Raw genomic sequence first — 27164 nt, 5'->3', positions numbered from 1 at the left:
TGCCGAGGATTATCCCCGATGGTACTGGCCAGCTTAGCTCTCAAAATTTTAACCCTGTTTTATGCTTGCTTCAAAGTAGAGAATTCCCAGGCTTATTGCTTTCTAGGTAAAACAATGGCGAGGAAGATAAGAATATGCTAAAAGTAGATGATATTTTCTTCGCCCATGGCAAATCCTACAGACAATATCTACTGAGCAGTGGGATACTCATAGCGATAGTCACGCCGTCAAAACGTCAATGCTCAAAGGGTATCTAACAAAACCTCATTGACCTTGCATTCTCTTGAAGCGTTCCTCCGCAGCCCTCGCTCTACGCTCTCTCTCCAATCGCATCCTCATCTCAGGCGTCATACCTCTAGTCTCCTCATCTCTCCTTTCGGCTGCAGACTTTTCAACAGCTCCCACCGTACGACCGCCAGATTTAGTCGTTCTCGGCCGCGCCGCCTTCTCAGCCTCTTCACGTTTCAGGCGATCCAAGCTAGCCTTACGCCGGGCGGATTCTTCCTCTGCGGCAGCTTTGCGTTCTTTCTCAGCCCGGCTGTCAGCGTCAGCTTTGGAGACCGCTGATGGCACCTTGGCTGCTTCCCAGTCCCATTTTGACTCGCCGAGATCGTGGCGAGCAATGCGGAAGGCGTCGCGCGTGGCTCGGTCACCGGTGAGTTCGAATGGAGTTCTGCCTTCATTATTTACTGCCGTTGGATCAGATCCAGCTTTTGTGAGGAGGGCTGTGACTACGGCTGGTGCGTCGAGATTTGCAGCGAGGTGGAGGGGTGTGGGGCAGCGGAAGTTTTGTGGCGAGTCGGCAGGCGTAAAGGTGAAAGAAGAAGGTATGGAGTTGTTTGTGATATAGGACATAAGGGCGGGAACCTTTGAGCGGCGAATGAGTGCCTGCAGTTGGGATGTGTGCAACAAGGCAGCTTCCTCTTCTTTTGAGAGTTTCGGCTTCTGGGGCTGCAGTTTTGGGACAGGCGTAGATAGTTTTGATTCCTCCTCTCGTCGCTTGGCCTCAGCCGCAGCCAGTGCAGCTTGGTCCACCTCGCTGACCTTCAATCGGGTTAACTCCTTGAAGGACCGCATGAGCTCCCCTTGAGTCGCACGGCGAGTATTGAAGGGGAACCCTCGTATACGGGGATCGTTCTGCCTGAGGACCTGTCCGTCATATTGGCCGAAAAGAGTCTTTCGATTTGTCTTTCCCGTAGCTCGAACGAACAACAGCTCGGCTGTGTCAATCATCTCTCGCCAGTCTGACAACACCTCTCTGATATCCTTCTCAAGTGCAGCCTCGTTGTACCGGCGCAGACTTGAACCTGCCGAATGGGCAGCACCGCGCGACGCATCACTTGCAGATTGTGAGCCACCCTGCTTTCGCCGCGTAGTGTATCGGTGGAACGTTTTGTGCGCAATGACCCGAGCCTGTCGGTCTTCAACTCCTCCTTGCTTTCGGTGGATCTCCGGCGCTAGCGAAACCACCATAGCCGCAAAGTGGCCACCGCCGATCATGCACATGAAAATGTGCGGGCCCGAAGCAGCGGGATCTGGCGCGTTACTTGCCTTGTTGGTGCGCGCTTTGACTGGCGCAAGCTGCTTTCGTCGCAGAGTATCAACCAAGTGGGCGGGCTCGTCCTGCTCAACGTTTGAGAAAATGGCCCTGTAGACGCCTAGGGACTTGTTTGATGGCAACCCCGAGCTAGATAGCCAGAATATAGGGTTCTTCGGGGTGATTGGTGTCTCGGTCATTTCCGGGTCCTCATTTGGGTGGGATAGCTTGGCCTGCTTTTTCAACAGGGCGGACAACGTTGTACCCGCGGCGCCCTCTGTATCCTCCTCCTCTGTCTCCGAGGACTCAGAACCAGATATAGACTCGTCTAGCTCTCCGATTGCCTTCGCAAATTCGGTTTCCTCTAGAGGCGCATTCCCCCGCAGCTGGGCTTTGATATTATACCGGTGATGGTCCGAGCGGACATGGCTGCGCTGTTCCTGTACATTGTTGTAAGAGACCTTGCAGAGGGAGCATAGGTTGGAGGTTGCGATCGCAGAGTCCTGCGCCGCTAGTTCGAGGTCTATCGAAGAGGGTTCGGGTTCTTGTTCAACGACAGGTTGGTTTGCGGTCTTGGCCGTTAAGCTTGCAAGAAGTTCTGGTGGCAGGTCGTACACTGGAAAGATCAGCGAAATGGATCAACGGCGATATGGGGCTTCGGAATCGTACCATAGAGAGGCCTTTTCAGGAGCTCCTCCATTTGAGTCATGTCGACCATGATGAGCTGGGCGAAGAATGTGTATTGAGACTGTGGTACCCCTCCAATGACGCTGATAAGTGGGCTCTTACCGCCTAAGAGCAATGCGGGCACTATGTGGACTATACGCGCTGAGCCGTCGCTTTTATGTCTAGATGCTGAATCTGCAATAATTTTGAGTCATGATTTGAAGTTTACTCAGCCTCATTTAGGATCTCGAGAACGTTCTTTTTCCATGAGTAATTCTAAGGCTTGTGCCCAGGTGGGTCGTGCTCGCAAATATCAACGAGTCGGCCTCCCGATTAGGAAATTACACCCATAGACACTCTTTTCTGTGCCCTATAGCATCATTCATGACAACCCTTCTTCTCTCTAGCCCTACATATGCATAGCTATGTACTTTGTATACGCTTTGCATTTTTTTGTCTTCTTTTTTTTCTGGCTTGTTGTGATCACATGATTTGGCGATAAGATTATGTGTTATGACGTCACACCAGTCTACTTCTGCTTATTTCCGGCTTCACATCTCAATGACCATCTCGAAGTTCATATTACAGATATCAACTGGCTTTTTCTTTTCTTTTAGTGTTTTCGTAATAGCATCACTTGTTGAGGTGAGGCTGGGAATTGCGGTTGCTGGCCAAGTGTCGGAGTATCCAATAGTGGTAGAAATACTTGAGGGTGAGCAGGTTGTCGTGGAAATAGTGGAATTTTCAGTTATGGGATCCTTAAAGGTGCCATTAATCGCTTCGACATCATCCGTATCAATTTTATCCGAAACGCGCTCGAACCTTTCGTTGAGACAGGACCATGTGGTTGTGATGTCTCCAATGGATTCCATTAAACCTCTCTTTCTTTTTCTTTGCGCCACATTTCGAGGAGACGACAAAAGACCACTTAGACCAGATGTGAGATCTTGAATCTCATTCTAAGCACTTTGACTTGATGAAGGGTTAATGATCCAAGTGGAGTCTGGGGCTGTAATGTGGGAGAATGCAGCGGACACATTCAATGCTGCTTCGGGGCTTGTGGTATTGCTTGTAACTGGTGAAAAGTATATTGGGAAAGAGTATGATACTTCTGTTAGGATAAGTGTTGTCAGAGGTTTGCAAGACTCGAGAATATGCTAATGTTTCTCACCCCTTGTAGCGGTGACTAGGATTCCTCCACTGCAGAAATATGGTAAATTCTAAGATAGAAAAACCTGTGGACTTTCTACCCAAGCCAGATAGTAGTGTTGTTGTGGAGGAAACAATGTTCTCAGTGTTGATACTTGCTGATGAGGTCTCACTCGGTAATGAAGCAAGTGTGTTGCTCTTACTGTTCAGACAATGTAAATTTAAAATTCGATACTTTTGGTTCTAATTGAAAAAGTGGCGGGAGAACACCTTGTGAGGGTAAAGGGCAAAGTGCGCTCCTAGTATCACTGATGCTCAAAGGGTAATTATATGATAGGGACTAGGCTATCATGTTGAAAGAGCCGCCTGCAAAGTTGCTGTTGGAGACAATGACAACAAAGCTTGTTTGCTTGTGCTTAGATACAATGGTATTGTGAGCATTGTTATAAATGCAACTTCCTATCAATAAATGGCTAGTGGGCTTTTTGCCTTGATTTATAGACAGTTCAGTCTGTTTTTGACGATAAATGGTATGCCATTAAAGTCAGAAATGAAGAGTCTATGTTGACAGACCCATCTTACCAAGTAAATAATTGGAGGATGAGCTTAAATATGAAGTAGAACAAAGATGACAAGAATATACCTAATCATCAGCATGACCAACTGCGGATTCTGTGTCGATGGATCAATTGAGTTTTGAGTTAGATCAAAGAATTGAATGCGGCAATGACCAGAAAAATATGTGTTCTATACGTATCTACAAGCACCGTATTTTCCCTGTGATAAATTGTCTGCCTCACGATATTTCGTAGGCGATGCTCTACGGGCCCCACGGACTCCGCGGGATCCGCGGGCACCGACTTACAGGAAGGCTTCTAATCGGCCACAAATTCTTTGTCCACAACTTGCTCGAGTTCTACTTGCGCATATTTTTGCTACTATTGTTCAATTTTCTATGAAACATGCCTGGGAACTCCGAGCATTCCGAAGATGATACTTCCCTACATCCGGGACGGGCAGTAGGAGCTCCACAAATTTAGCAAGTTGATATGGAGACTAACTTCTAAGTGTGATCGATGTCGCAAACGAAAAGTTCGAAATTGGTCTGCTACATATATTATATGTCGCAGTTTCTAACTTAAAGTATCAGATACGTTGCGATAAGACGTTCCCTTGTTCAAATTGCCGATGCGTGGGATCAGACTGCAAGGCATCCAACCGTGCTGCTAGACAGAAGAGGTCGCGAGTTTTGATATCATCTCAATTGTTAGCTCAAATATATCTAATGATGTAGTGTCGTATGCTAATTCTAGTCTCTAGTGAAGAGAAGATTGATCTTATCGACAAAAAGCTCAGTCGACTGAATCGTCTTGTCGAATCGCTTATCACAGACAATTCAATGGGATCGATGGTCATCTCTCCCAATCACCAGGATAATTTGAATTCTGTATTAGCATCGCACAATATGCCATCACGAAGCATGCCTGTGAGCTCACCTACCTCGGAGGTACTCACTATAAATGCTCAATCATCCAACAATCGAGTCGCGGCGCCTCCAAATGAAATCACAAATCAAGTAACGTTAAGTGAAGGGCAGTCTTCATTAAAAGCTCATTCAGCATTTGCTATTGATTTTGCACACTACGTCGTCGGCTCGAGTCAACCGCTAGGACAAAATAACCATGAAATTAGCAAATTACTAGATACGCTACACCACATAAAAAATGCATCCGACGACCACCGTTTTTCGTCAAAGCCTTTGTTCCCCTTGATACATACGACAGCCTCCCCCGATCATGGGAAGTATGATATGCCCCCACTGAGAGCCGCTGTCCGACTCTTGCGAGAAGCCGAAGGTACCCCTCACAACTATTTGTATATCTCCGTATACTGATTGCTTGTGTACAGACAAAAAAAGTTTTATATTTCGTGTGTTATGCTATTTTCTGAGCCCACGAAGTCTATCGGATCTATGTTTGAAGGTTTACTTTTCTTCTGATTACTCCAATGCAGAGTTTATCATTGTGAACGCAACTTTAAATTGTGAGCACGTCGATTTCTCGACGACATAAAAGTCAAACTAATATAATATATAGGTCTGGCCTCTGACAGAGTTATCGGGGAGAATGACACTGAGGCTTACGATGAGCACAATAAACTGGTCTTCATGTGTCAAACGAACCTGGAGATGGCGCTTTCAAAGCTTACTCTCTATGTGAAACCTAGCTACGAAATGGTTCTGGCTCTTATTCTAGGTGTATGTCGTCACCTGCCATCCCGGAGTTTCTCTTTGTGCTAACATAGAGCTCTAGATTGTCTACGCCATCAATGTATCCAATGCGTCCCTAGCCTGGGTCTTGGTGGGGACAGCGTATCAATGCTCACATTCCCTTGGATTCCACACTCACTCGGATAGTTCAGTCGATTCTTCACATGAGTTAGATCGAGATCGCAGGCGGTTGCTCTTTTGGGCAGTTTATTTCTTTGAGAAGAATTTATCTGTCCGACTCGGGCGTTCTTCTATTATAATGAACTACGATATTACAGCTCTTTCGCTCGAAGGTCTAGGAATGCCGGAGTGCCACGAAATTTGCTATGCCTACCAGATGGTAAATCTGGCTGGCTTGGCTGGCAGGATTTACGAGCAGCTTTACTCGGCAGATGCCCTTCATGTCACGGAAGATACCCGGACCCATCGAGCACTAGAACTATCGCAGGAACTCCATGGATATTGTGCAGAGGCGCATGACACAAATGTTTGCCCACCTGTTCTTGTTTATTTTCGGCGGGAGACGTTAACTAATGAATTTAACAATGTAGCAACTCTGGATTCAATCAAGTGGGGACGAATATGAACGAGAGCAGATCCACTTGATCTCTGCATCTGACGAAGTTCTACGTCTTTCAATGTTGACACTGATCTACCGAGCTATGCCCCCAGAGCCTAATTCCGGGACAACCTTCGGCCTAGATTGCATTACCTCTGCTAGATGTGCCCTTGAATCCCATCAAGCATTTATCCGTGGCTTTGGAAAGCAAGCTTCGTCTTTACTACTTTCAGAGTATATCAGCTGGTATGTGTGGATGGAACTTAGGCTTGAGTAATGTCAGTATTTTTGTACTTTGTACTGATGTTTGTGCTTTTAGGACCATTTTGTTCACGCCATTTGTTCCTTTCATTGTTATGTTCTGTCATACAATCGAAAAAAGGGACAAGGGAGATTTGAGTCGAATGTACGCCTTCCTCAAATCTATCGAGTGTGCCTGCCAACATTCCAATGCAATTGCCAAATACCATCATCTCTTTGGGGTATTGTATAGCGTAGCGTTACGCTACACCGAACTAGGATTACCCTCCTCCCGGATGGAAGAGGAGCAATCACAACTCCTTGAGGTGGACGCACATTTGAGCGCTCTTGGGCTACAGCCGCACACGACATATTTAACAGCCCACCACACAGAGGACGTCGATAGTTTGATGTCATCAGTCCAGCCGAGCGTGGAAGCCATTGAGCAGAATCGAACTACAGAAGGAAACAACTGGGCAGAAGAACCGTGGCTTGGACGCTGGTTTTCTTTCAATCAGCAAATGATGGGCTTATTCGATGATAACGAGTTACCATTTTGAGCATATATATTTTCCATCTTTTCAATTCAAAAGATATTGGATTTTTGCAGTATCGTGTAACTTCAACATATTGTCTCTATGTAATTGCTAATAGTCTGTTGTGGGGTATTCTATATCTCATGGCGGTAGGAAGTGTTTGGCCAAACCTAGGGCAAAATTGGCTACCATACAAACCTCGGCTTCCACAAAATCGGATTTTTGAGCTATTGATCAATATCCTACAGTCTTCTACTTTTCGGATCTTCATAGCTTTAGCTCTTAGCACTCTTCTGTATGAAGCCGTTCGTACACCACGAGCCCGCCTCGGATTTCCTCTATTCGGTATCAACACCAAGGATGGTCATTCCCGCAGGTCCAATTAACATGATGTTGACTTTTTATGTGAACTTGATTGGTCAATAATTGGATTTATTTAGGCTGTCACATGACCAGCATCACAACGCCCGTCTCTCTTTGGCAAACAGCCACACCTTGAATCTCTCAACTTGGACGATATCTAATATATAGAAGGCGAGGATTTACCATGGATGCGGGAAACATGTCTTCACAACAGCAACGTCAACAGCAGCTAATTCTAATGGCACGCCGACGTCGGATGCAGATGATAACCGCTAAGCGGCAACCAAACACTAGCAGAGCTAGTGGCACTCTTTCAGGACAGCAAATGCAGCCTCAGTCAGGGACAATGGGGTCCAAATATGACGACCTGCCAATTCTGGAGCCCGGTGATATTATCTTCATCGGTGAAAATCCTAAGGGGGTTGGCCTAGTTCCCGCCTTCTTCGGGCCCTTCGAATCCGCCTGTCAGCACGGGCCCCTCTCAATCATTCAGTCCATTGTCTCATCTAAAAATCTCACTCCTGCTTTTCTTCACCATGGTCTTACACGTGCCCTACGCTCTGGTAATATTGAGGTTGTTCGTTATCTCCTCGCTAGTGGCGCTCCAATTGTTCGCGAAACTCCAAGCAATATCTTCTTCGTAACTTTGGAACAGCAAATTGCCCTCTTTGAGCTCTTGACCCAGCACGGATGGACTCCCAACACCCCAGGTTACTATGGTAGCACTCTTCTCCCTCGGACTATCAACAGCCTCCCTCTTCTTCGTTGGTTCATCGACCATGGAGCCAATCCCAACCTTGGTGTGCAGAGAACCACTCATGACAGGCGTGGTGGGCCAGATACTTCCTCATGTGCTGCACTCGAGGCAGCCGCAGTTCGTGGAGAGGTTGAGGCTGTGCGTATGATTCTAGATGCAGGTGCTAAGATCCAAAACGGTGTGCCGCTACACTATGCTGCCGGGGCTCGTCCTCCCGGTGCGAATCCGCATACTGGGCGCGTGGTACCGAGCCGAGAATTTGATGCCGACAGGATTCCAGTAATGGCACTATTGGTTGATCGTGGGGCTGATGTTAATCAGAGAGAAGAGTCGCGACATATGGTCCCACAGTACGCGATTGTGCATGCGGTTATGGCAGGAGCAGTTGAGCGGGTGAAGTGGTTGTTAGAGCATGGGGCAGATCCATATATAAGAGGAAGCTGGGGTAGTGCAGCTGAATATGCACGTACTTCAGGGAACGAAGAGATAATTAAGGTCATTGAGGAACTTGCGGCGGAAAATTATTGAAACCCGGAAATAATATATACCACCAATGAGTAAAATATATTGTGCTATATATTGTGCTATAAACCATTTGTTTATTTGTCTATTTGTCGAAGAAAAATACATGAAATCATTCTAAATTATCCTGTATACAATATAGAATAAACATATCGATATTGATTTAATTAGTGACCAGTGTGATAAACAGTCTTAGAGGCCATCAGCCTTCCAAAGTCGGAATACAAACCCGATAAGCCGAAATAGCCGCATCGGTCTTAGTGCGCTTATCCCCGAGGATTACGTCGTTCCAGGTCACGTGAAAATGTCTTGGAAAAACCCGTATTCGGGATTGAGACTCTGGAGGCGATAGGAAGAGATACCTACATAGACAGTTAATTTATGTTACGCAAATTTCATGCAAGAACTGCGGACAACCCTGCTTCCATCCATGGATATGTACATGTATGATATAATAAGTCGGACTTCATATGGAAGAATGAGCATGTCATGCTTGTAAGCAGCCGCGAACTCGGGATTTCTCCATTGTAAAGTGGAGCCGCCCGTGCTTGCTTTTGTAAGCAGCCTAGCACTTGCACCAACCCCCGTTCTCTCTTCGAGGTTGTTCTCCGACGTATCTTTTCTTGCTTGTGTGCATAGAAAGGCATACTGGGACGAAGTCATTAAGAAAAATGCTGGATGGCCAATCCCAGGTGGTCCTAGAGGCGTCCCGCCCGGGGCACCTCTTGCATTCCCTTGGATCGGCACTTGATTCTCGGCGACAGCCTTTCTGTACAGATAGCGAGGGCTGGGGCCCTGTCAGCTCATTGAGATTCGATCTGACGCCATGCTTCCTTGACGCAGTTGTGGCAGTAGTGGCAGTCTGGGGTACGCTGAGCGGACTGGGTGCTTTGTGGTTGTTACTGAGGAAGCGAATTCCACAGCCTGTATCGAAGAATTGGCACTTCTACACCAAGCTGGTTAGTACATGCCGGACACCCTCGCACACCCATGGACACCATTTATAATGTATTAACCGGTATTTTGGTCATAATAGGCCGTTCTCGCCGCTCTTATTGTCGTTACCACCCTCCAAGCTGCGATCCAAGTCGAATCAGACCCCAAACGCTTCTGGGCCGATTTCCGCTTTTGGTCCTCCGTCCTGACCATCATTTCACTAGGAGTGATAACCTCAGTGCAATATCTAGAACATTGGCGGAGTAGACAGCCCAATGGGGTTGTCCTATTTTACTGGCTTTTCTTCATCATCGCATACGCCGTCAAACTCCGGTCCTTGATTTCGCGGAAGGGATACATCGACCAACTACCTTACTTTGTCTGCTTCAATGTCAGCTTGGGACTAGCACTTTTTGAATTTGTGCTAGAATATTTTGTCCCCAAGAAGCAAAGTGCGTACGATGCGCTGGGAGACGAGGATGAGTGTCCGTACAATTACGCCGATGTTTTCTCGGTTCTCACCTTCGGTTGGATGACCCCGATGATGAAATACGGATACAAAAACTACCTGACCCAAGATGACCTCTGGAATCTCCGCAGTCGCGATACCACCCGAGCCACGGGCAATGCCCTGAAGAAGGCATGGGATGAACAGCTCGAAAAAAAGAAGCCATCTCTGTGGGCAGCGCTCTTCAAGGCTTTCGGTGCCCCCTATGTGCGTGGTGCGATAATTAAATCCGGAAGCGATACTCTTGCCTTTGTGCAACCGCAACTCCTACGACTTCTCATTGCCTTCATTGACTCGTACCGAGGCCCGGACCCGCAGCCTGTTATCAGGGGTGTCGCCATCGCCTTGTCCATGTTTGTTGTTTCTGTCTGCCAGACCAGCTTCCTCCATCAATACTTCCAGCGCGCTTTCGACACTGGCATGAGAGTCAAATCAGCCTTGACTGCTATGATTTATGCCAAGTCCCTGAAACTATCGAACGAAGGGCGCTCGGCAAAGACGACCGGTGATATTGTCAACCACATGGCAGTTGATCAGCAGCGCCTTGCAGACTTGACCCAGTTCGGCACTCAGCTTATCTCTGCGCCTTTCCAAATCACCCTGTGCATGGTTTCCCTTTACCAACTTCTCGGAGCGAGCATGTTTGCCGGTATTGGAGTTATGATTCTCATGATTCCTCTGAATGGTATCATTGCTCGAATGATGAAGAAGTTGCAGATCATTCAAATGAAGAACAAGGACTCGAGGACTCGATTGATGACTGAGATCCTGAACAACATCAAGAGTATCAAGCTCTACGCCTGGAACACGGCTTTCATGAACAAACTCAGCCATATCAGAAACGACCTCGAGCTGAACACGCTCCGCAAAATCGGAGCCACTCAATCTATTGCCAACTTCACTTGGCAGTCTACCCCTTTCCTCGTATCCTGCTCCACATTCACTGTCTTTGTGTTGACGAATGATAAACCCCTGACTACCGAGATTGTGTTCCCCGCCTTGACGTTGTTCAACTTGCTCACATTCCCGCTTTCTATCTTGCCTATGGTGATCACATCCATTATCGAATCTTCTGTGGCCGTGACGCGATTGGTAGAATATTTCACCGCGGAGGAGCTACAGACAGATGCCGTTGTCCTCCAAGATCCTGTGGCGCACCCCGGTGACGAGTCTGTCCGTGTTCGTGATGCCTCGTTTACTTGGAACCGTCATAGTGGGGAGACTGTGCTGGAAAACATCGATCTCAGCGCACGCAAGGGAGAGCTCACCTGTATTGTTGGCCGAGTTGGCGCTGGAAAATCTTCTCTTCTCCAGTCATTGCTAGGTGATCTGTGGAAGAACCAGGGTGAGGTGGTCGTGCGTGGTCGGATCGCGTACGTTGCCCAAGCGCCGTGGGTTATGAATGCTAGTGTCCGAGAAAACATCGTATTTGGACACCGATGGGACCCCTCATTCTATGACCTTACAGTTGAAGCCTGTGCTTTGGTCGCTGACTTCAAGAATTTGCCTGATGGTGACCAGACCGAAGTCGGAGAACGTGGCATTTCCCTTTCTGGAGGACAAAAGGCACGGTTGACGCTCGCCAGAGCTGTTTATGCGCGTGCTGATATCTATCTTTTGGATGACATTCTCTCGGCAGTTGACCAGCATGTTGGACGTCACATCATCAACAGAGTGCTTGGCAAAACTGGTATCCTCAGTGGCAAGACCAGAATTCTTGCGACAAATGCCATCACTGTACTCAAGGAGGCTGACTTCATCGGCCTGCTACGGGATAAGACCATCATCGAGGAAGGAACCTATGAACAACTGATGGCCATGAAGGGGGAGATTTCTAATCTCGTTCGCTCTACAATGGTTGACTCAGACGATGAAGGTACTGTTAGTGGCTCTGAAGACCTTGCTAGCCCAGAAAGCTCAGTCACAACCACCATCATCCAGAACGGTGGTGCGTCGGATAGTGAGGATGCGGAACAACTTGGCGATCTTATTCCTATCAGGGCAGGAGGAGGTGGTGGTGAGGCCCGTAGACGGACCAGTACTGTCACCTTGCGCCGTGCAAGCACTGTGAGCTGGCAAGGTCCCCGGCGCAAGTTGGGGGATGAGGAAAACGTTCTCAAGAGCAAGCAGACTCAAGAAGTTTCCGAGCAAGGCAAGGTGAAATGGGGTGTTTACGGTCAATATGCAAAAGACAGCAATGTTGTGGCAGTTGTGGTTTATTTGTTTGCCATGATGGCTGCCCAGACTGCTCAGGTGGTGGGCAACTACTGGTTGAAGTACTGGACCGAGTGGAACGAAGCCCATGGGACCAATGCTAAAGTTGGCAAGTTCATTGGTGTCTATTTGGCGCTTGGCCTGGGATCATCTCTCTTGGTCATTGTGCAGAACTTGATCCTGTGGATTTTCTGCTCCATCGAAGCATCTCGAAAACTTCATGAGCGGATGGCATTTGCTATCTTCCGCTCCCCCATGAGCTTCTTTGAAACCACACCATCTGGCCGCATTCTCAACCGCTTCTCTAGTGACATCTACAGAGTCGATGAGGTACTTGCTCGCACTTTCAATATGTTGTTCGCAAACTCTGCCCGTGCATTTTTCACCATGTTTGTCATTTCGGCAACCACCCCGGCTTTCTTGCTATTCGTCATTCCTTTGGGTTATATCTACCTTAGCTACCAGAGATACTACCTGAGTACCTCCCGCGAGCTGAAGCGTCTGGACAGCGTCACTCGAAGCCCGATCTACGCTCACTTCCAGGAATCCTTGGGCGGCATCTCGACCATCCGTGCTTACCGACAGGAGAATCGGTTCGCCCTTGAGAACGAATGGCGCATGGATGCTAACCTCCGGGCTTACTTCCCATCCATCAGTTCCAATCGCTGGCTTGCCGTTCGACTTGAGTTCATTGGTTCAATCATTATTCTTGCATCTGCTGGACTTGCGATTACGTCTGTTGCGACTGGCAGTAAGCTTTCGCCAGGCATGGTCGGTTTGGCCATGTCATATGCTCTCCAGATCACGCAGTCTTTGAACTGGATTGTTCGCCAGACTGTCGAGGTTGAGACTAACATCGTGTCCGTTGAGCGAGTTCTCGAGTACGCCAATCTCCCGAGCGAGGCACCCGATGTCATCTTCAAGCGTCGCCCTGCCATCGGCTGGCCGGCTCAAGGTGCGGTGGAGTTCAATAACTACAGCACCCGCTATCGTCCTGGGCTTGACCTTGTGTTGAAGGATATTAGTCTCAACATCAAGCCTAAGGAGAAGATCGGTGTTGTTGGCCGAACGGGCGCCGGAAAGAGTTCGCTCACTCTGGCTTTGTTCCGGATTATTGAGGGTGTTGAAGGAAACATCAGGTGAGAAGATAATACTGTCACCTCTTTTGTCTGACCTAGGTTAACAAGAATTTAGTATTGATGGGCTTGATGTGTCTACAATTGGTTTGACTGACCTTCGTGGACGCCTCGCTATCATTCCTCAAGATCCCGCCATGTTCGAAGGCACTTTGCGTGATAACTTGGATCCTCGTCATGTCCACGACGACACCGAGCTTTGGAGCGTTATAGGTTGGTCTAATCTGAATCCTATTCCATTTATCGCCGACCAGCGACTAACCGGTGTGCAATAAATAGATCACGCGAGACTGAAGGACCATGTCTCGAGGATGGACGGACAACTGGATGCCCAGGTCCAGGAAGGAGGTCAGTAACTGCATCTAAACATTGGCGAAGATATCCAGTCCCCTAACATATTATTGCAGGGTCCAACTTGAGTCAAGGCCAGCGCCAGCTGGTATCTCTCGCTCGCGCTCTTTTGACTCCTAGCAATATCCTTGTTCTAGACGAGGCAACCGTAAGATAGTTCTGTCTTTGCTTTTAAATGACAGTTTTCAGCTAACTATGGCGATAGGCTGCAGTTGATGTGGAGACGGATGCGCTGCTGCAGCGTACCCTGCGCAGCAGCATCTTCTCTGACCGGACCATCATCACGATTGCGCATCGCATTAACACGATCATTGACTCCGATCGGATTATCGTTCTAGACAAGGGGCGAGTGGCTGAATTCGACACACCTGCAGAGCTGATCAAGAGTGGCGGCCAGTTCTACGAGCTCGCCAAGGAGGCCGGCCTGCTCGACAACGATGGTGGTATTGCCTCCTCGCAATAGCGTAGGATCCAATCGCTCGCAGTGGCCTAAATCCCCGCATTTCCTGTTCATGACACAAAGATCGCTCAGCCAGCCAGCCCACCTGAGAGCATTGAACCTAAAACCTAACATTGGACCCCATCCATGCAGCTCTGAGTGGTTCGGGGAGGCCGGATTTTCTTTTTTTGGTACCTCGGGCCGATCCTAGGAGGTCCCGGATGCACTATCGCTTGAGTGCTGCTTGCATGGGTCATGTTGACAATTGACAACAGATCTTTGCTGACCGTTCCAACGCGACAAAGGTGTCCTGACTGTGGCGCGGGCGTCTGTGCATATATGCATGTACATGTACTTGAAGAAAAGTTTTTCATTGCACAGTTCAGGAGACCCCCCCTGACAGGGATGGACAGGCATAAACGAACAGTGGAAAGCGGCTAAATGTTTGAATTCCCCTCCCAAAAATTAATATGCTTTCCTCGAATCTTATTGTTGTGTTTCATGCTGGGATGATGGTTTGCCTTGATTTATGATCGAGGACATCTGATTGGATTTGACCCTGCGAACTACAAGATAAAAAAAGTGATTCTCTTTACTTTGGACATTGCCTTGCCTTTTTATTTTTTGCCTTGACAGTTTGGTCAAATTGCCGTGCACAGCGTGTTGATATGCGAATAACCTGAAGTTTACTGGACTAGCTAGAATCCCGCCCCCCCAAATGGATATTGTCTAGACCCCAGCGAACAACTAAACAACGTAACTATGCATCAAACTAAATGAACAGACAGTTTTCCCAGTCCAAAGTCATCGTCTGGGATGATTATCTGCAGTAGCGTGTTGGGCTAAACGTGGCGGTGACATCTTTGATATCCCATCGGAAGAGCAACTCATTGTAGCGGTGAAAGGTCGGCCACCTGGCTGCTCATCACAGGGTGTCTGTTCGCAAGGCTTCGGGTTAGCAATATAACAAATTGTAAGCGCTGCTTATCTAGTGTGTTATTTAGTGAGAAGGACATGATGCTAAGATTACTATCTTCACTCGACATATTAAAACAATGCACCTAGACCCTCCTCCGCCACATAATTCCCCCTTCTGTCTGGTTCGACGATCACATCCTAAGAATATATTTCTCCGGCAAAAGAAAAAGAAAAGAAAGTTAAATTAAATTAGACATGCCGATTTCAAATAACTACGTATACGAGGCGCCTGCACACCTCCTTGCTGCCTGCAAAACAGACTCTCCACGCGGTCGTTGGAATTGTAGTACATGCATGTAAACTGTACAGATAAGGAGGTGGAACAGTCCCGAATAGGAACATCTTCTTGAAATCTCTAAAATAACCAAATATCTGAAATATATATCTCTCAAAGGAAAAATGGAACAATCAACTTTGTGCCCTTGAGAGGGGCAAAAGGAGGGGCAATGTCAGACTCCCGGTTTTAGTTGCATGTCAGATGTCTATTATGGAGCTTTCAAGTAATGATTGACCAATTTCGAAACACAAGGGATATCATCTACGTACTATATTTTCTCGCGTGGGACGAGACTAAACCATGATAAACCATATGGCATATGGCATATGGCATTATCGACCTTTCCATCTTTGTTGATCGAACCTGATTGGTTGTGGACCTGCGTTGAGAATATGTTTCAGCTATCCAGATTCTAGGCAAGGGATGTCGATGACCTCAAAGAAAACGCGCTTCTGCATGACTGATCTCTGATGTGGAGGGGGCACGGCGCACTGGTTCCTTAATCTTGTTCAATGGGCCATGTCCAGATGAACCAACCAGAAAGACAAGAATACAGTTCTTCAGATCGCGAACTATCCAAGTTGTGTACGTCGACAAAAGAGGTAATGTCGATGCCTTTTTTGCAAGACTGGATCTCGATCCCGCACGGACGTGTAAAAAAAAATATCAGGTTTCCGGATTCTCCGTTAGTATAGCTCCGGGGAAGAATTCTGTTCTCCAGCCGAATTCTCTTTTCTTCTTTCTTTTCTTTTTTTTTTTTCTTTTCTCTGCTATTTTTGCAGAATTTGTGTGCTTTAATGCACTGTCATGCTGTGCATTTATCCACTTCCTCTTTTGGCCCTTAGCCCGAAAGCCTCCACTCGAAATGGTAACAGTCATCCCCCTCGCCGAATGAGACCGAACGTCAGTATCCATATCCCCGCTTCTTAGCAGGTCGATCGTACATCCCCATGTACGTTGATGTACGTTGATGTACGTTGATGGATGTTAATGTATGGTGCTTTGCATCGGTGGACGATTTGGAGAGCTGGTTGTGTGACCAGCGGGATTCGATCCCGTCTCTGTATAGAGTAATGACTATCCACTATGCACACTACCGGCGCATCATCTCAGCGGCTCCAGTTCTACACATATGTTTTACGGTAGGAGTTTGTACGGAGTAATTTGGAAGTCTTTTCCAGGAACGTAACGAACCAAGACGATATGGGCCTGCATTGTACCTGCTCCATCTTCCCCTCTCTCTGAATACGAAGAGATCCAGTTCTGACATACAACATAGATATATATATATATTGAAGAGATTTTATTTTTACTTCGTTATATTTTGTATACCCCGTACTTATTCCATATTCCCCCAAAAAAAAAAAATCCAACGACATGAAGGATCTGCATATTTTCCAGTACAATCAAATATAGATTCGACTATAGATTCGAAGAAACATCTGGAATTGTCGAGACTCCGAATTGGGAATTGGAACGTCTGCAAGCGATCGACTCAGCCCTGAGGGGAAGAGGGGAGCCAGCCACACAGTGGGAACATACCCACCAACACCGCACACCGCGACAATCTCCTGCAACTATATGCACCCATACCTCATGCCCCCCGTTTTTGCTTTAGAGTACCAATGTGGCGGGATTCAAGGATTCTGCCCGCAAAGGCTAAAGACCCGCCTTCAGGGCAGAAGGAAGTGGGATTAGGGCCGTGATCATCAAGAGGGGAAACTTCAGATCGATGCTTGGCTTGAGAACTCAAAAAAGCCTTTTTCGGGTGTTCCGACTTGATTGGATCTACGGAGTACTCCGTATAGACGGAATACAATGTGGATAATTCCTTGCGTCAAACCGTCCGGAAATGAGCTAATCTAATGGAGCCGGTAGAATATGAAGTGGCACCTTCATGCTCGTAATCGGTTTTTTCTTTTTTTTCTTGTTTCTTTTTATACTGTTTAGAAAAAGCAACATAATCTGTTCCTAGATGCATAAAAGCCCACAGTCAGTAGTTAGTAATAATGGCATGCACCTTAATTATGGGCGAATAGGGATTTCCAGTTAGTATTTGTCAATGCTGGGCCCCGCAACAACGCAGTTTTTCACCCCAGCCACTGTCAGTACTCGCGTGGAACCGGGTCTTCCCGGTGAGGGGAGTTTGTAGAGAGCCACAAAAGCCCTATCCATGATCGGGTATGGAATTGAACGGACGAAAGGGATCTTCTTAGTTCATCGGGCTCCAGTTTGTTCGCCGCATTGGATTCCCCGAGGAAAGAATAAGGGAGACGATCTTCAAAGTCTATATACCATGACATCCGTTCCAGCCTCACCACTCGATCGGGACCAAGCACAGATCTCCAGGGACGATCTGACGGGTGCTGCTTCGGGCAATTTGTCCGTCTTTGCAGGCGACGGGGAAGAGAATGGTCCACTGGGTAAGTGGTTGCAATGGTGGTATTGGTGCGCGGAATCGGAGATGAGCGGACACTAGAGACTAGACTGACAGGCTAGCGTGATTGCTGGTAACGAGATATATCTTGTCGGTTAAGGAAATGTGGGATTAGGAAAAAAAAGAAAAGAAAAGAGAGAAGGAAAGTTATAAACGCGATCGCGAGTATTAGGTTCCGCTATGGTGGATTCGTCAAGAAGCTTTGGGGACAAGAGTGGCCCGGGGAACAGTTTACAGTTCCTTAGCAGAGTTTGCACTATCAACGTAAAGGAACTAGGTAGTGCCAGTGCACAGAAGAATAGTGCAATGATTGGTTGTGAGTGAAAGTTGAACAGAAAGTACGATGCAAGGACCTCTAGATGGCCAAAAGACTCCGATGGATTGGATAGATAAGCCACGTCCCCATTATTCACCTCATCCAGGTATCTGGGAATCTGGGATCTCCAGCCTTCCAAGATTGTCTAGGTGGTTAAGGGTAACCCCACTTGGCGTTGGATTTTCTGCTAACTCTCAAATCAAGAAATTGGATGTGTTTATCAGAGTTTCAACCCAAAGGGTTCAACCTTGGGAAACGATCAAAGCCTCCAGGGCTGATCCTTCGACATTTTGACATTTTGATAGAATTCTTTTCAACATGGCTTTTCTCCCCTTACATGTGTCGTATACTCACTCTATGCAGGTGATTTCCACGTTCCCCCACTCAGGTTATGAGAGGGCCGGAGAAATCTTCCGCTGCAAGGGTGCCTCCTGATTATCCGAGGGCTAAGCGAAAGCGAAACCCGAAAGTGGACCGCGAACAGTGCATTGAAGAAAATCCAGCCAATCTGGTAAGACTGACCAGACACAAAGTACGAGTTGTGCGTAATAGCTTTGGGCATTGCGCCGCCACCTGCCAAGGTGGAAGTCGATTATTCGTACATCATAAATAGACTAGATAGACTAGGCCGAGACGATACAGACTCAGGGGTTAACGGACAAGAGTCTTTGAGGTTGCATCTATACCCAGGTCTATAGTCAGACATGTATTCTATCTGCAACACAATGGGAGACCAACAATAGATTAAGTGCAGTAGTGCTGCCCCGACCTGTAGGTACACTATGGGCGGCCCTTCGGGCCGTACCACAATGGGGAAATAACTCCCCTACTGTTTCACATTGCTTTTTTATCTTATTCTCATTGCGTATCCATCTAATTACAAACAACAGGGAATAGAAAGGCTGCATATCCATTTGGAATTGTATTCAAAATTATCGAAAGCCACCACATAATGCATATATTTGTAATTACATGTTGGCTTACAATAGGATAGGCGATATCCTTCCCAGGTTGGAATGAATACTCATTGGGATTGGCTGCCCTGAGGATAAATGCTATGATCAACACCACTATCACTAGGCTACATGAGAATTGGGACTTTTGTTATACGACCCTCAGAATGTAAGCCGATGTCTTGGAATACCTCATAGTTCGCATCTGGGCACGACATCGCTTCCTGAAACTCTAGCCTTGAAGTTATCCAATGTGACAATGGAGTAAACCGGAGCAATGGAATAAAACGGAAGCGAGGTTTTCTCGTTTCTGCACCAATTCCAACCAGCTGGGTAAAGTCAAAAAAGTTACGATCCTCAACTTTGACCTTTCCCTTGGGATAGTGGAGAATATACACTAGACCCAATCTGGATTTTGACAGCTTTAGTTTGACCGGTCCGCCATCCCCGACCCGCCTAAAATTCATTGGCGTTGGTGGGGTCGAGTCGGGTCGAGTCTGGGCCAGGGTCCTAGCGAGATTGGATTGGGGTGAGATACTCCACAGTTTGTAGGAATGAAAAGTCATCTTTGACCGATTACTGGTCAATGCCCAAAGTACAAGCGCCAAATGTCATTGTCCTTCTGACCATGAACCTCCCCTTTGCCAATCTTACACCTAAAAAAAACCAAAAAAGGTACCAAATTATGAAATTGTGTGTGGGGGAGTACCTCTCTTACAGGTCCCGGCTTCCGCCACATAACGCCCCGGCAAAAAACAGACGCTGAATGACGCAATGCCAGTCTCTCTGGGCTCGATCGGGGGTTGAATCGATGTGCATCATTGATCGATCGTGCGTACGGTGGCTCGGATTTCGAGAATTTGCACTAGTCATGTGCCATTTTGGTCCGTCCCGAAGATCCAAATAGAGTGTCGGTTTGATAGGCCCTGACGTTTCTCTAATACGAGGATACTCTTTGAATGCAGCTATCTTTTGCCTAAAGAGGAAATGTCCTCGCCTTCCATCTGTCATGTGCGCAGGTTGCCTCTCAACGGTATCTTTGTAGCACACCGATCATGCACTCTCGAAACGACCGTCTCGCTATTCCTGCTAGCATTTTGCGAACAGACTCACACTTTGTATACAATATACTCTCCCACCCCCTTTTCACATATCTGCCCCTCCTTCAAATCGCTTAATTCTATCTTGGTTGAGACGATCTCCAGAACTGACTATTGGATTAACGAACTCGGGACGAAACCGAAGGATAGACATAAAGTAATTTCTTAAAGCACGAAAATTTTTCTTCCAGAGATTGCTTTGTGTAAATTTGTAAACTCCCTGTAGCGGTGAACCATCCCAACAAGCCACCCCAGTCCTTGTAATCAGCCCAGGACTTTTTTCTTCTCGTTCTAGAAGTGTGTGACGGGCACAGACATGAAGTTGTTTGGAAGTGTAGATCGCCAAAATCTTCAACCCTACCTCCAATCGTGTGATGGTTGCAGTTAACCCCCAATCTTCTGACCAGCCCCCACCCAGTTATTTTCTTCCCGTCAGTGCACACCCGCTGTCACATATCCGCCGAGTCCACTGAGCGCCCACGCCTCATTTTGGGGTTTCAGGGTGATTGCATCACCGAACAAATCCGAGCCCTAGTTCCCTTTTGGATCTTAGTGTAAGCGGAAATGGCGGCCACTAGATTAAATAGTTGGCGCTCATCAAATGTTTGCTCTGAAACTAGTGTGATAGGGATTGGCAATGCCAAGCTGTCAAACTTGCTGACATTTTTGTCTTGGGTTTCAAAATCTTCACATAAATTAAGATAGAACAGGGAATATCCATGAACGCTTCAAATGTTCTTTGATGTACCTTTCGTAAATACATGGTACAGACCCGTGGACACTTTGTCCTCTTCAGCTATCATGGTTTTCCAGGGCTGTGGCAGTGCTTAAAATAGCTGAGCCACGTTGTGGCGGATCTGTGGCTAATCCGAGTGTTTGGGTAGGGTAGGTAGGGATTATCTCTTACGCCCAATGAAAAGCTTTCATTTGCAAGTGTCAAATGTTAGAAGCCTGATCATCTCTGACATGTTTTAAAAAAAGGGGGGAAGGCGTTTAAAGCCTAGACCCCAAGCTAATATTCAAATCGAATTCAAATACGTATTGAATAATATAGTACGGAGTATGTACTTCGTACTCCGCAGTACATTCGGAGTAATCCGTGATTTGAAATGTAACTGGGGACTTTTGCTTAATTTTAATTTCTTTAACTATCTGTAAGATGAAGTAGTTTACGGAGTAGAGAAGCCCACTTGATCCCCACGCTAAAAAAAATCCACGGCGGCTAAGCGGACAAAGCAAACAAACCGCCGCCCCGGTGGGAATAAGTAATGAGAGGGGGGGGGACACACACAAAGAAACACTCTCCGGGGATGTCATCGTTGACCCGTATATTTTCTAAATTGCTTATCAGAGTATGCCTAGTTTTGCGATTTTTGCGCCTTGAAAGAGCCAGCAAAATGACAAATAACGTACTCCGTACCGTTTCCCTTAAACTGTCTAGTTCGACTCTGCTTTGTTCTATCTACGCCTTGCGCCAATCTAAAAAAATATATTGATATTTGCTACGTTGCTTCCGCGGAGGTTGGTGCATTCAATTTGCAAGCGGTACTGCAGCTCAATACTATTGCAGTGGACGGCACGGCAATTGGAATGTTACAATCTTAGGTACTCTGTACAGAGTAACTAATATGAAGTAGTTTGATGTCGATGAGATTGATCAGATCGATACAATATGCCAAGTATACAATCAGATTGGAGTTGTTTGTGCATTAGAAAGAAAAAAACTCTGCCTCTTGCATCTTCCCCGATATAGCGTGGATGGATAGTGGGACCGAGCAAGTATTCCCTTTTTTGTAATGTCAAGATAGTATAAACAAGACATAGGAGGTTAGAATGTTTTGGATTCTATCCCCCCTTTTTTGGGTAGCACTGACCAACTTGGGCCGTTATGAACATCTTTGTTCGGGATGATTTCACGACCCCATAGTGCAAAATTGTAGCGTTGATCCTAAGAAACGCCAGTGTAATCCACCGGGACGGGAGATGGACGCGTTGACAGAGTCCTGGGTACCGAGTTCCCTTTCCCCTGGACTCTGAGCACAGACCTATACTGGGGGTCAGGAAGACATTTGATTGGGCTGTCACAAAAAGGTCCCCGACTGTCAAAAAGTACCGCCACTAACCCGCCGTAGTATAGTTACTCGAACCATTTTGCAACCAATTTCGTTCCCCGGGAGAAAGAGAGGGTAGATCACGCCGTAGTGTTGGGATGCCAAACACTCTATTATCTCGATCTGTCCTAGAGCGGGTTTTTTTTTGGAATTTATTACAGCCCATCTTTGCGGATAAATCGGTATAGGCGAGAGCTACGGTCGTATTAGTAGGTACTTTTTTTATTCCCCTTTCGCTTCAACCGATTTGCTTGACTTGATTTGGATTGATTTGGCGAGATTTGAGGTCTGATCTCAGGGGGGGTTGTTCTTTGGCCATATGCTATACTCAGCTGAAGCCAAGGTCTATGATGCTAGAAACCCACTGTTTTTGGCTTGCCACCCCGGAGTACGAAAAGTAGGTATATGTGAATGAACGTCGATCGACAGCAGCAACAAGCTCAAGACGGGAACAAAAAAGAAACACTGACAGGTTATCGGCGAGTCATCTCCCAGGATCCAGGATGTTGGGCCATGCACAAGCCGCACCTTGATAGGTTCACGAAGAATGGGGAAGTGTGGATTCACTTACTTGGTTGGTTGCTAGTGTCGGGGCACTTTGGTGTTGAGATCCGAAGATCGAAAACACCAAAGAAATCAAAATTGTTATAGAGATAATGATTAATCTTTAAATTCTAGGAATAAGTGATAAGTAAGATATTGTAATATAATAAGATAATATAGGCATCATTATATCATTATACACTTTTAGTACTCTGTACTCCGTCCTCCGTAGGCTGTACTTTTCTTTAGATTCAAAGCATCACCGATGACGAATTATTATTTTTGAACCGGAAGCTCCGAAAGGTCTGCGATCTGCACATTAAGAATAGCACCCACACGGCGTTAAATAAGGCCTGTGCGTCTTCCCAATGGGGGTGTTTGGGTGTGCCTGACAGCTAGACGCGAGTGCTGCACTTGTAGGGTTAATAGGTTCGTGTCTATGATTTACATCTATATTGCTTAGGTCTAGGCTGAGCATTGGTTGCCTCGTATAGCGTAAGTGATTTAGAGATCTGATCCCATAAGGCATTTTGAGTCTGCTGGAAGTGACATTGAGGCCTTGTTTGTGGGGGGTCGATCGATAATGAGCGCCACTCCGGGTTTTGCCCGACATGAATTTATGGAGTTATGAATTAATAATTAATATAAATTTAAATAAAAAAATGGTAAAATGATAAAATGATAAAAGGATAAAATTATAAAATATAAATAATAAAATCAAATAAAATAAAAATAATAAAATAAAAAATATAAATCAAATCAAATAAATTATACCTGCGATCTACAAATAGTGGGAACAGGGATCCTGGATCGGGTCCCCAAGTCTAAGCTACTGCATGTCCTTTGAATGCGCCAATCTCGCTGCATACGATCACTCGGCTTCTGGGATCATCCATGTTGAATTAATGGTATATTTTATTTTTTCCGTCCTTTTGTCATTTACATGTTAAAGTCTAGAACTGAAAAAGGCTTGCATATCCCCTTCATATTCTTTTTGATTTCTATACTTCCTCAGCTTTATTTAAAAGATCATCCCACTTGATCTTCTTTCCTTTCAAGAATATTTTATTCTCAACCGTTCCAATCCTCTGTCGCCTTTCGTTTACTTGGGAACACAAAGAGTGGAGGCTTCCTTTCGTTCCTGCATCCCGGTTAAGAACAGTCACTTTGCTGCAGTTATCCGCTTTCCATCCCCATTGAGATACCTGCACATTGTCAACTCAGACTATGTGAGTACATCCCAATTCTCTTCTGGCTCTGTTTGCAAGAGCTTGATTGGATCCCCGTTGTCCCAACCCCAGCGTTTGTCCTACCGGTTCCCGTACCGGAGCGGGAATGACCCTTCCGCCGTTGGGTATTCATGAACACCCTCTCCCGGGGACGGACTGGTGCTGCCGAAGATGTTAAGAGAGTCAGTTGGCTGACTATAACTCCACAGCTATCAGTACCAACTTCATTTGCAAGACTAAATCGAAACCCCGCCTCTCGAGCAACACAATCTATAAAGAGAACAGTCTCTCTCCTGGACGTGCAACATCCAGAACTAACATCACTCTCATTTTTGGTATCTCGATACACCGTTCTGACTGAGACTCCAATCACCATTCTGGAGACCATCGCGTCAGCACCTATCCGTATCTATACCCGCCACAATGGTTTACAATAAACCAACCAGCGGAGCCATGAAGAGGTCTGCCTCGGCTCTCGAAGGTCCCCCAGGATGGGGCGATGTTCCTGTATGTTCTCACATAGGAGAAACCTAGGTTCACTCTCACTGACAACTTGACCACATAGCCAATGATGACCAACTCCCGCTCATCATTCCGTCCTCCTTATGCCCACTTTGCCATGATTTACCTTGACCGTGATGGCAAGCTTAAGGTTGATGAATCATCCTCGATTCAAGAGCAAAACTCCACGGTCTTCACCCCAGAAGTTCGCCAGAACTTCCTCGAGATTCTGGGTGAACGCATCGGCTACCATGCCCCCGCTCGCCGTATGTTATCTTGGCCTTCAGGTCAATCACTATATACTAATGCGAATATACAGAGACAATGGATACATCTCCTCGTCGGGTGAGACGTCGCAAGGGCAACGCTCCTATTCTCTCTATCAATGACGAGCGCCTGGATGAACAGGACACTGATAGCGAGGACGTCCCTAGTGGGTCTGCCGAAATGGTTCCTCTCCGCATTGGAGATGCCCAAAAGGTTATGAGCTACTATGAAGGTGCACTAAAGCACTTCCAACAACTAAACTGTCGTATGGTTGCCAAGGCATTCATCAAATTCATTGAGCCTCGCAAGCAGGTCCGACACCCTTACAATGGAGGCAAGCCACCTGCAGGATCTGCACCAGGTACTACTGGCGACCCAGAAAAGACTAAGCCTGAGTGGTGGCCTCCCGGTGTTATGCACAAGGAGCCTGACCACCTGAGAAAAGAGTGTATGATTTACCTATAGTCTGATTGATTCTTGAACTACTGGCTGACTTATCCCCAACAGACCGTATTGAGCTCTTGCTTCACATTATCCGCAAGCTCGGTGCTTACGGTATTACTGCCGATAAGCTTAAGGATGTTGCTGGCGACACCAAGCGAAGCTTGAAGCACGCATCCCACGTCGAGATCATCTACGAGATTCTCCGTGTCCGTAAGATGGAGGAGCGTTTCGAGCGGGGTGAAGTCGATGCCAACATGGTTGTCTACACTATGAACCGCGGCCCTAGCCCTAAGGGCGACGAAGAAGACGACTCCTCCTCCACTTCAGTCACTATCGAGGAGCCCGAGCACATCAACCAAGGATTAATGACCCCCATCTCATCATTCGACCAAACATCTACCTCATTAACCACACCCATTGACACCATCCCACCAACTCGCTCCCTCCCAGGCAGCTTCTCCATGGCAGAGCCTCTTACCTTCGAAAACCCTACCCGCCAGGACCGCCCTTACTACACTACACCTCCTCAATACACCGATTCATTCTCCTCGCAGTCCATGCTCAGCACTCCCGTGACTGCAGAGATGATCAGCCCCCACGACGTATCAGTCTCAGCCTTCGACTACTCCGCCCACAACACCTACCCCAATTCCACACCCGATCAGCGGGGAGTAAACGGCCACTACGATACCTGGACCCCGTCTTTCCGCCACAACATCTTCAGCCCTGTTGATTACACCACGCCGACATCTAGCCAGGGTATGCCCCAGCCTTCAATGACCTACCAGATGCCCATGGTATCACACATGCATGACATGTCCAATCACCATGCCCAGCAGGCCCACATGGACTCCATTCACCAAAGATCCCTGCCTTTCCGCACCGGATCGCTGGGTCACCCACACCCTAATGGGATGACTCTCTCCCACGCTGTCTAAATGGGATATGGGGTTCTTTTGTCACAATGACTAGAGGATGGCGATTTAATGGGCATGGATATGGGTATGGGTATTAACGAACATATATGAGTGATGGCTCTGGTCAACAAACTTAGCGCTCATCCGGGGAGTTGTTATCTTTTTTTTTTTGGCATTTATTGTGGTATAAAAACTTGGGGTCATCTTGGCCGGTGCCGGTACAAATGGGGTCTGTTTGCTTTTTCTCTTTTTCTCTTTTTTGAAAATATTTGGGTTGTGTTTGATTCGAAGTGATCTATATTCCGGTCTTTGATTTTCCTTAATGGTCTCGCCTCTTTTTTTCCCCCATTTTTTTTTCTCTTTTGGTGTGGGCCTTATGCGTCTTTTATTCTTGTCCTCTGTTGATCTGCTTATCTGCTTGGTTCTTTTGGGTTTTCATTGTGTATATGGGTTTTCTCCAACATGGATGTTTGGGGCTGTTGATAAATGAGATTTGGATAGATATTCGAAAATTTTATTCTGTTGATACTACGCAAAAGTGCCTTTTTGTATGTTCTTTATAATCTTATGGTATTGCTTTAGGGTACTAGTACTATCACTTAACTATTCGGCTATGCTGTACCCAGTTCTAAGCGACTCAGTCACGCGAGGTATCTTATACAGACAAAGCATAATACAAATGTCATAATCATGATCATAATCATTAGATATCCAGTCTCTCGACCGTGGGATTCAATAGATCTTGAATCAAGTCAGCAAGAAAAGTCGGCCGCTTATGGAGCTTCTGCCTCCGAGGTTAACATTATACTAAAGATACCCTCTATATCTTTTCTCTGCCCAGTCTTATAGCTATAAAGATGGAAATGCGGTGAAACCAATAAACTGCACAGGACAAAATTGATTCTTTCG

General features: G+C 46.7%; 6 protein-coding genes across 6 annotated transcripts; 5 read left to right on the top strand and 1 right to left on the bottom strand.

Moving 5' to 3' along the window:
* Positions 1–264: 264 nt before the first annotated feature.
* On the bottom strand, positions 265–2255 carry N7487_000676 (putative C2H2 finger and ankyrin domain protein; the record flags this gene model as incomplete). Its single annotated transcript, XM_056868424.1, has 2 exons — positions 265–2153; positions 2207–2255. The coding sequence occupies 2 exons, from the start codon at positions 2253–2255 to the stop codon at positions 265–267; spliced, it is 1938 nt and encodes a 645-aa protein (XP_056733208.1).
* Positions 2256–4672: 2417 nt separating this feature from the next.
* N7487_000675 (fungal specific transcription factor domain-containing protein) lies at positions 4673–6980 on the top strand (the record flags this gene model as incomplete). The annotated part of the gene is made up of 6 exons (XM_056868423.1): positions 4673–5227; positions 5313–5395; positions 5449–5609; positions 5665–6108; positions 6173–6426; positions 6500–6980. The coding sequence occupies exons 1-6, from the start codon at positions 4752–4754 to the stop codon at positions 6978–6980; spliced, it is 1899 nt and encodes a 632-aa protein (XP_056733207.1). The 5' UTR covers positions 4673–4751.
* Positions 6981–7503: 523 nt separating this feature from the next.
* Positions 7504–8604, top strand: N7487_000674 (ankyrin repeat domain-containing protein; the record flags this gene model as incomplete). Its single annotated transcript, XM_056868422.1, has 1 exon — positions 7504–8604. One exon carries the CDS (start codon positions 7504–7506, stop codon positions 8602–8604), a length of 1101 nt encoding a protein of 366 aa, XP_056733206.1.
* A 665-nt stretch (positions 8605–9269) lies between these two features.
* N7487_000673 (ATP-binding cassette glutathione S-conjugate transporter YCF1) lies at positions 9270–14206 on the top strand (the record flags this gene model as incomplete). The annotated part of the gene is made up of 6 exons (XM_056868421.1): positions 9270–9557; positions 9635–13395; positions 13451–13605; positions 13672–13740; positions 13800–13891; positions 13949–14206. 6 exons carry the CDS (start codon positions 9270–9272, stop codon positions 14204–14206), a joined length of 4623 nt encoding a protein of 1540 aa, XP_056733205.1.
* A 3527-nt stretch (positions 14207–17733) lies between these two features.
* Positions 17734–17916, top strand: N7487_000672 (uncharacterized protein; the record flags this gene model as incomplete). Its single annotated transcript, XM_056868420.1, has 1 exon — positions 17734–17916. The coding sequence occupies one exon, from the start codon at positions 17734–17736 to the stop codon at positions 17914–17916; it is 183 nt and encodes a 60-aa protein (XP_056733204.1).
* A 6633-nt stretch (positions 17917–24549) lies between these two features.
* On the top strand, positions 24550–26276 carry N7487_000671 (uncharacterized protein; the record flags this gene model as incomplete). Its single annotated transcript, XM_056868419.1, has 4 exons — positions 24550–24633; positions 24692–24893; positions 24947–25342; positions 25402–26276. The coding sequence occupies 4 exons, from the start codon at positions 24550–24552 to the stop codon at positions 26274–26276; spliced, it is 1557 nt and encodes a 518-aa protein (XP_056733203.1).
* Positions 26277–27164: the final 888 nt, after the last annotated feature.

Source organism: Penicillium crustosum, assembly GCF_028827405.1.
Source record: "Penicillium crustosum strain IBT 35664 chromosome Unknown utg000001l_segment0_segment0, whole genome shotgun sequence".
NCBI classification, from domain to species: Eukaryota; Fungi; Ascomycota; class Eurotiomycetes; order Eurotiales; family Aspergillaceae; genus Penicillium; species Penicillium crustosum.
The sequence above is the reverse complement of the archived record's forward strand: the minus strand, read 5'-3'. Positions and strand labels throughout refer to the sequence as shown.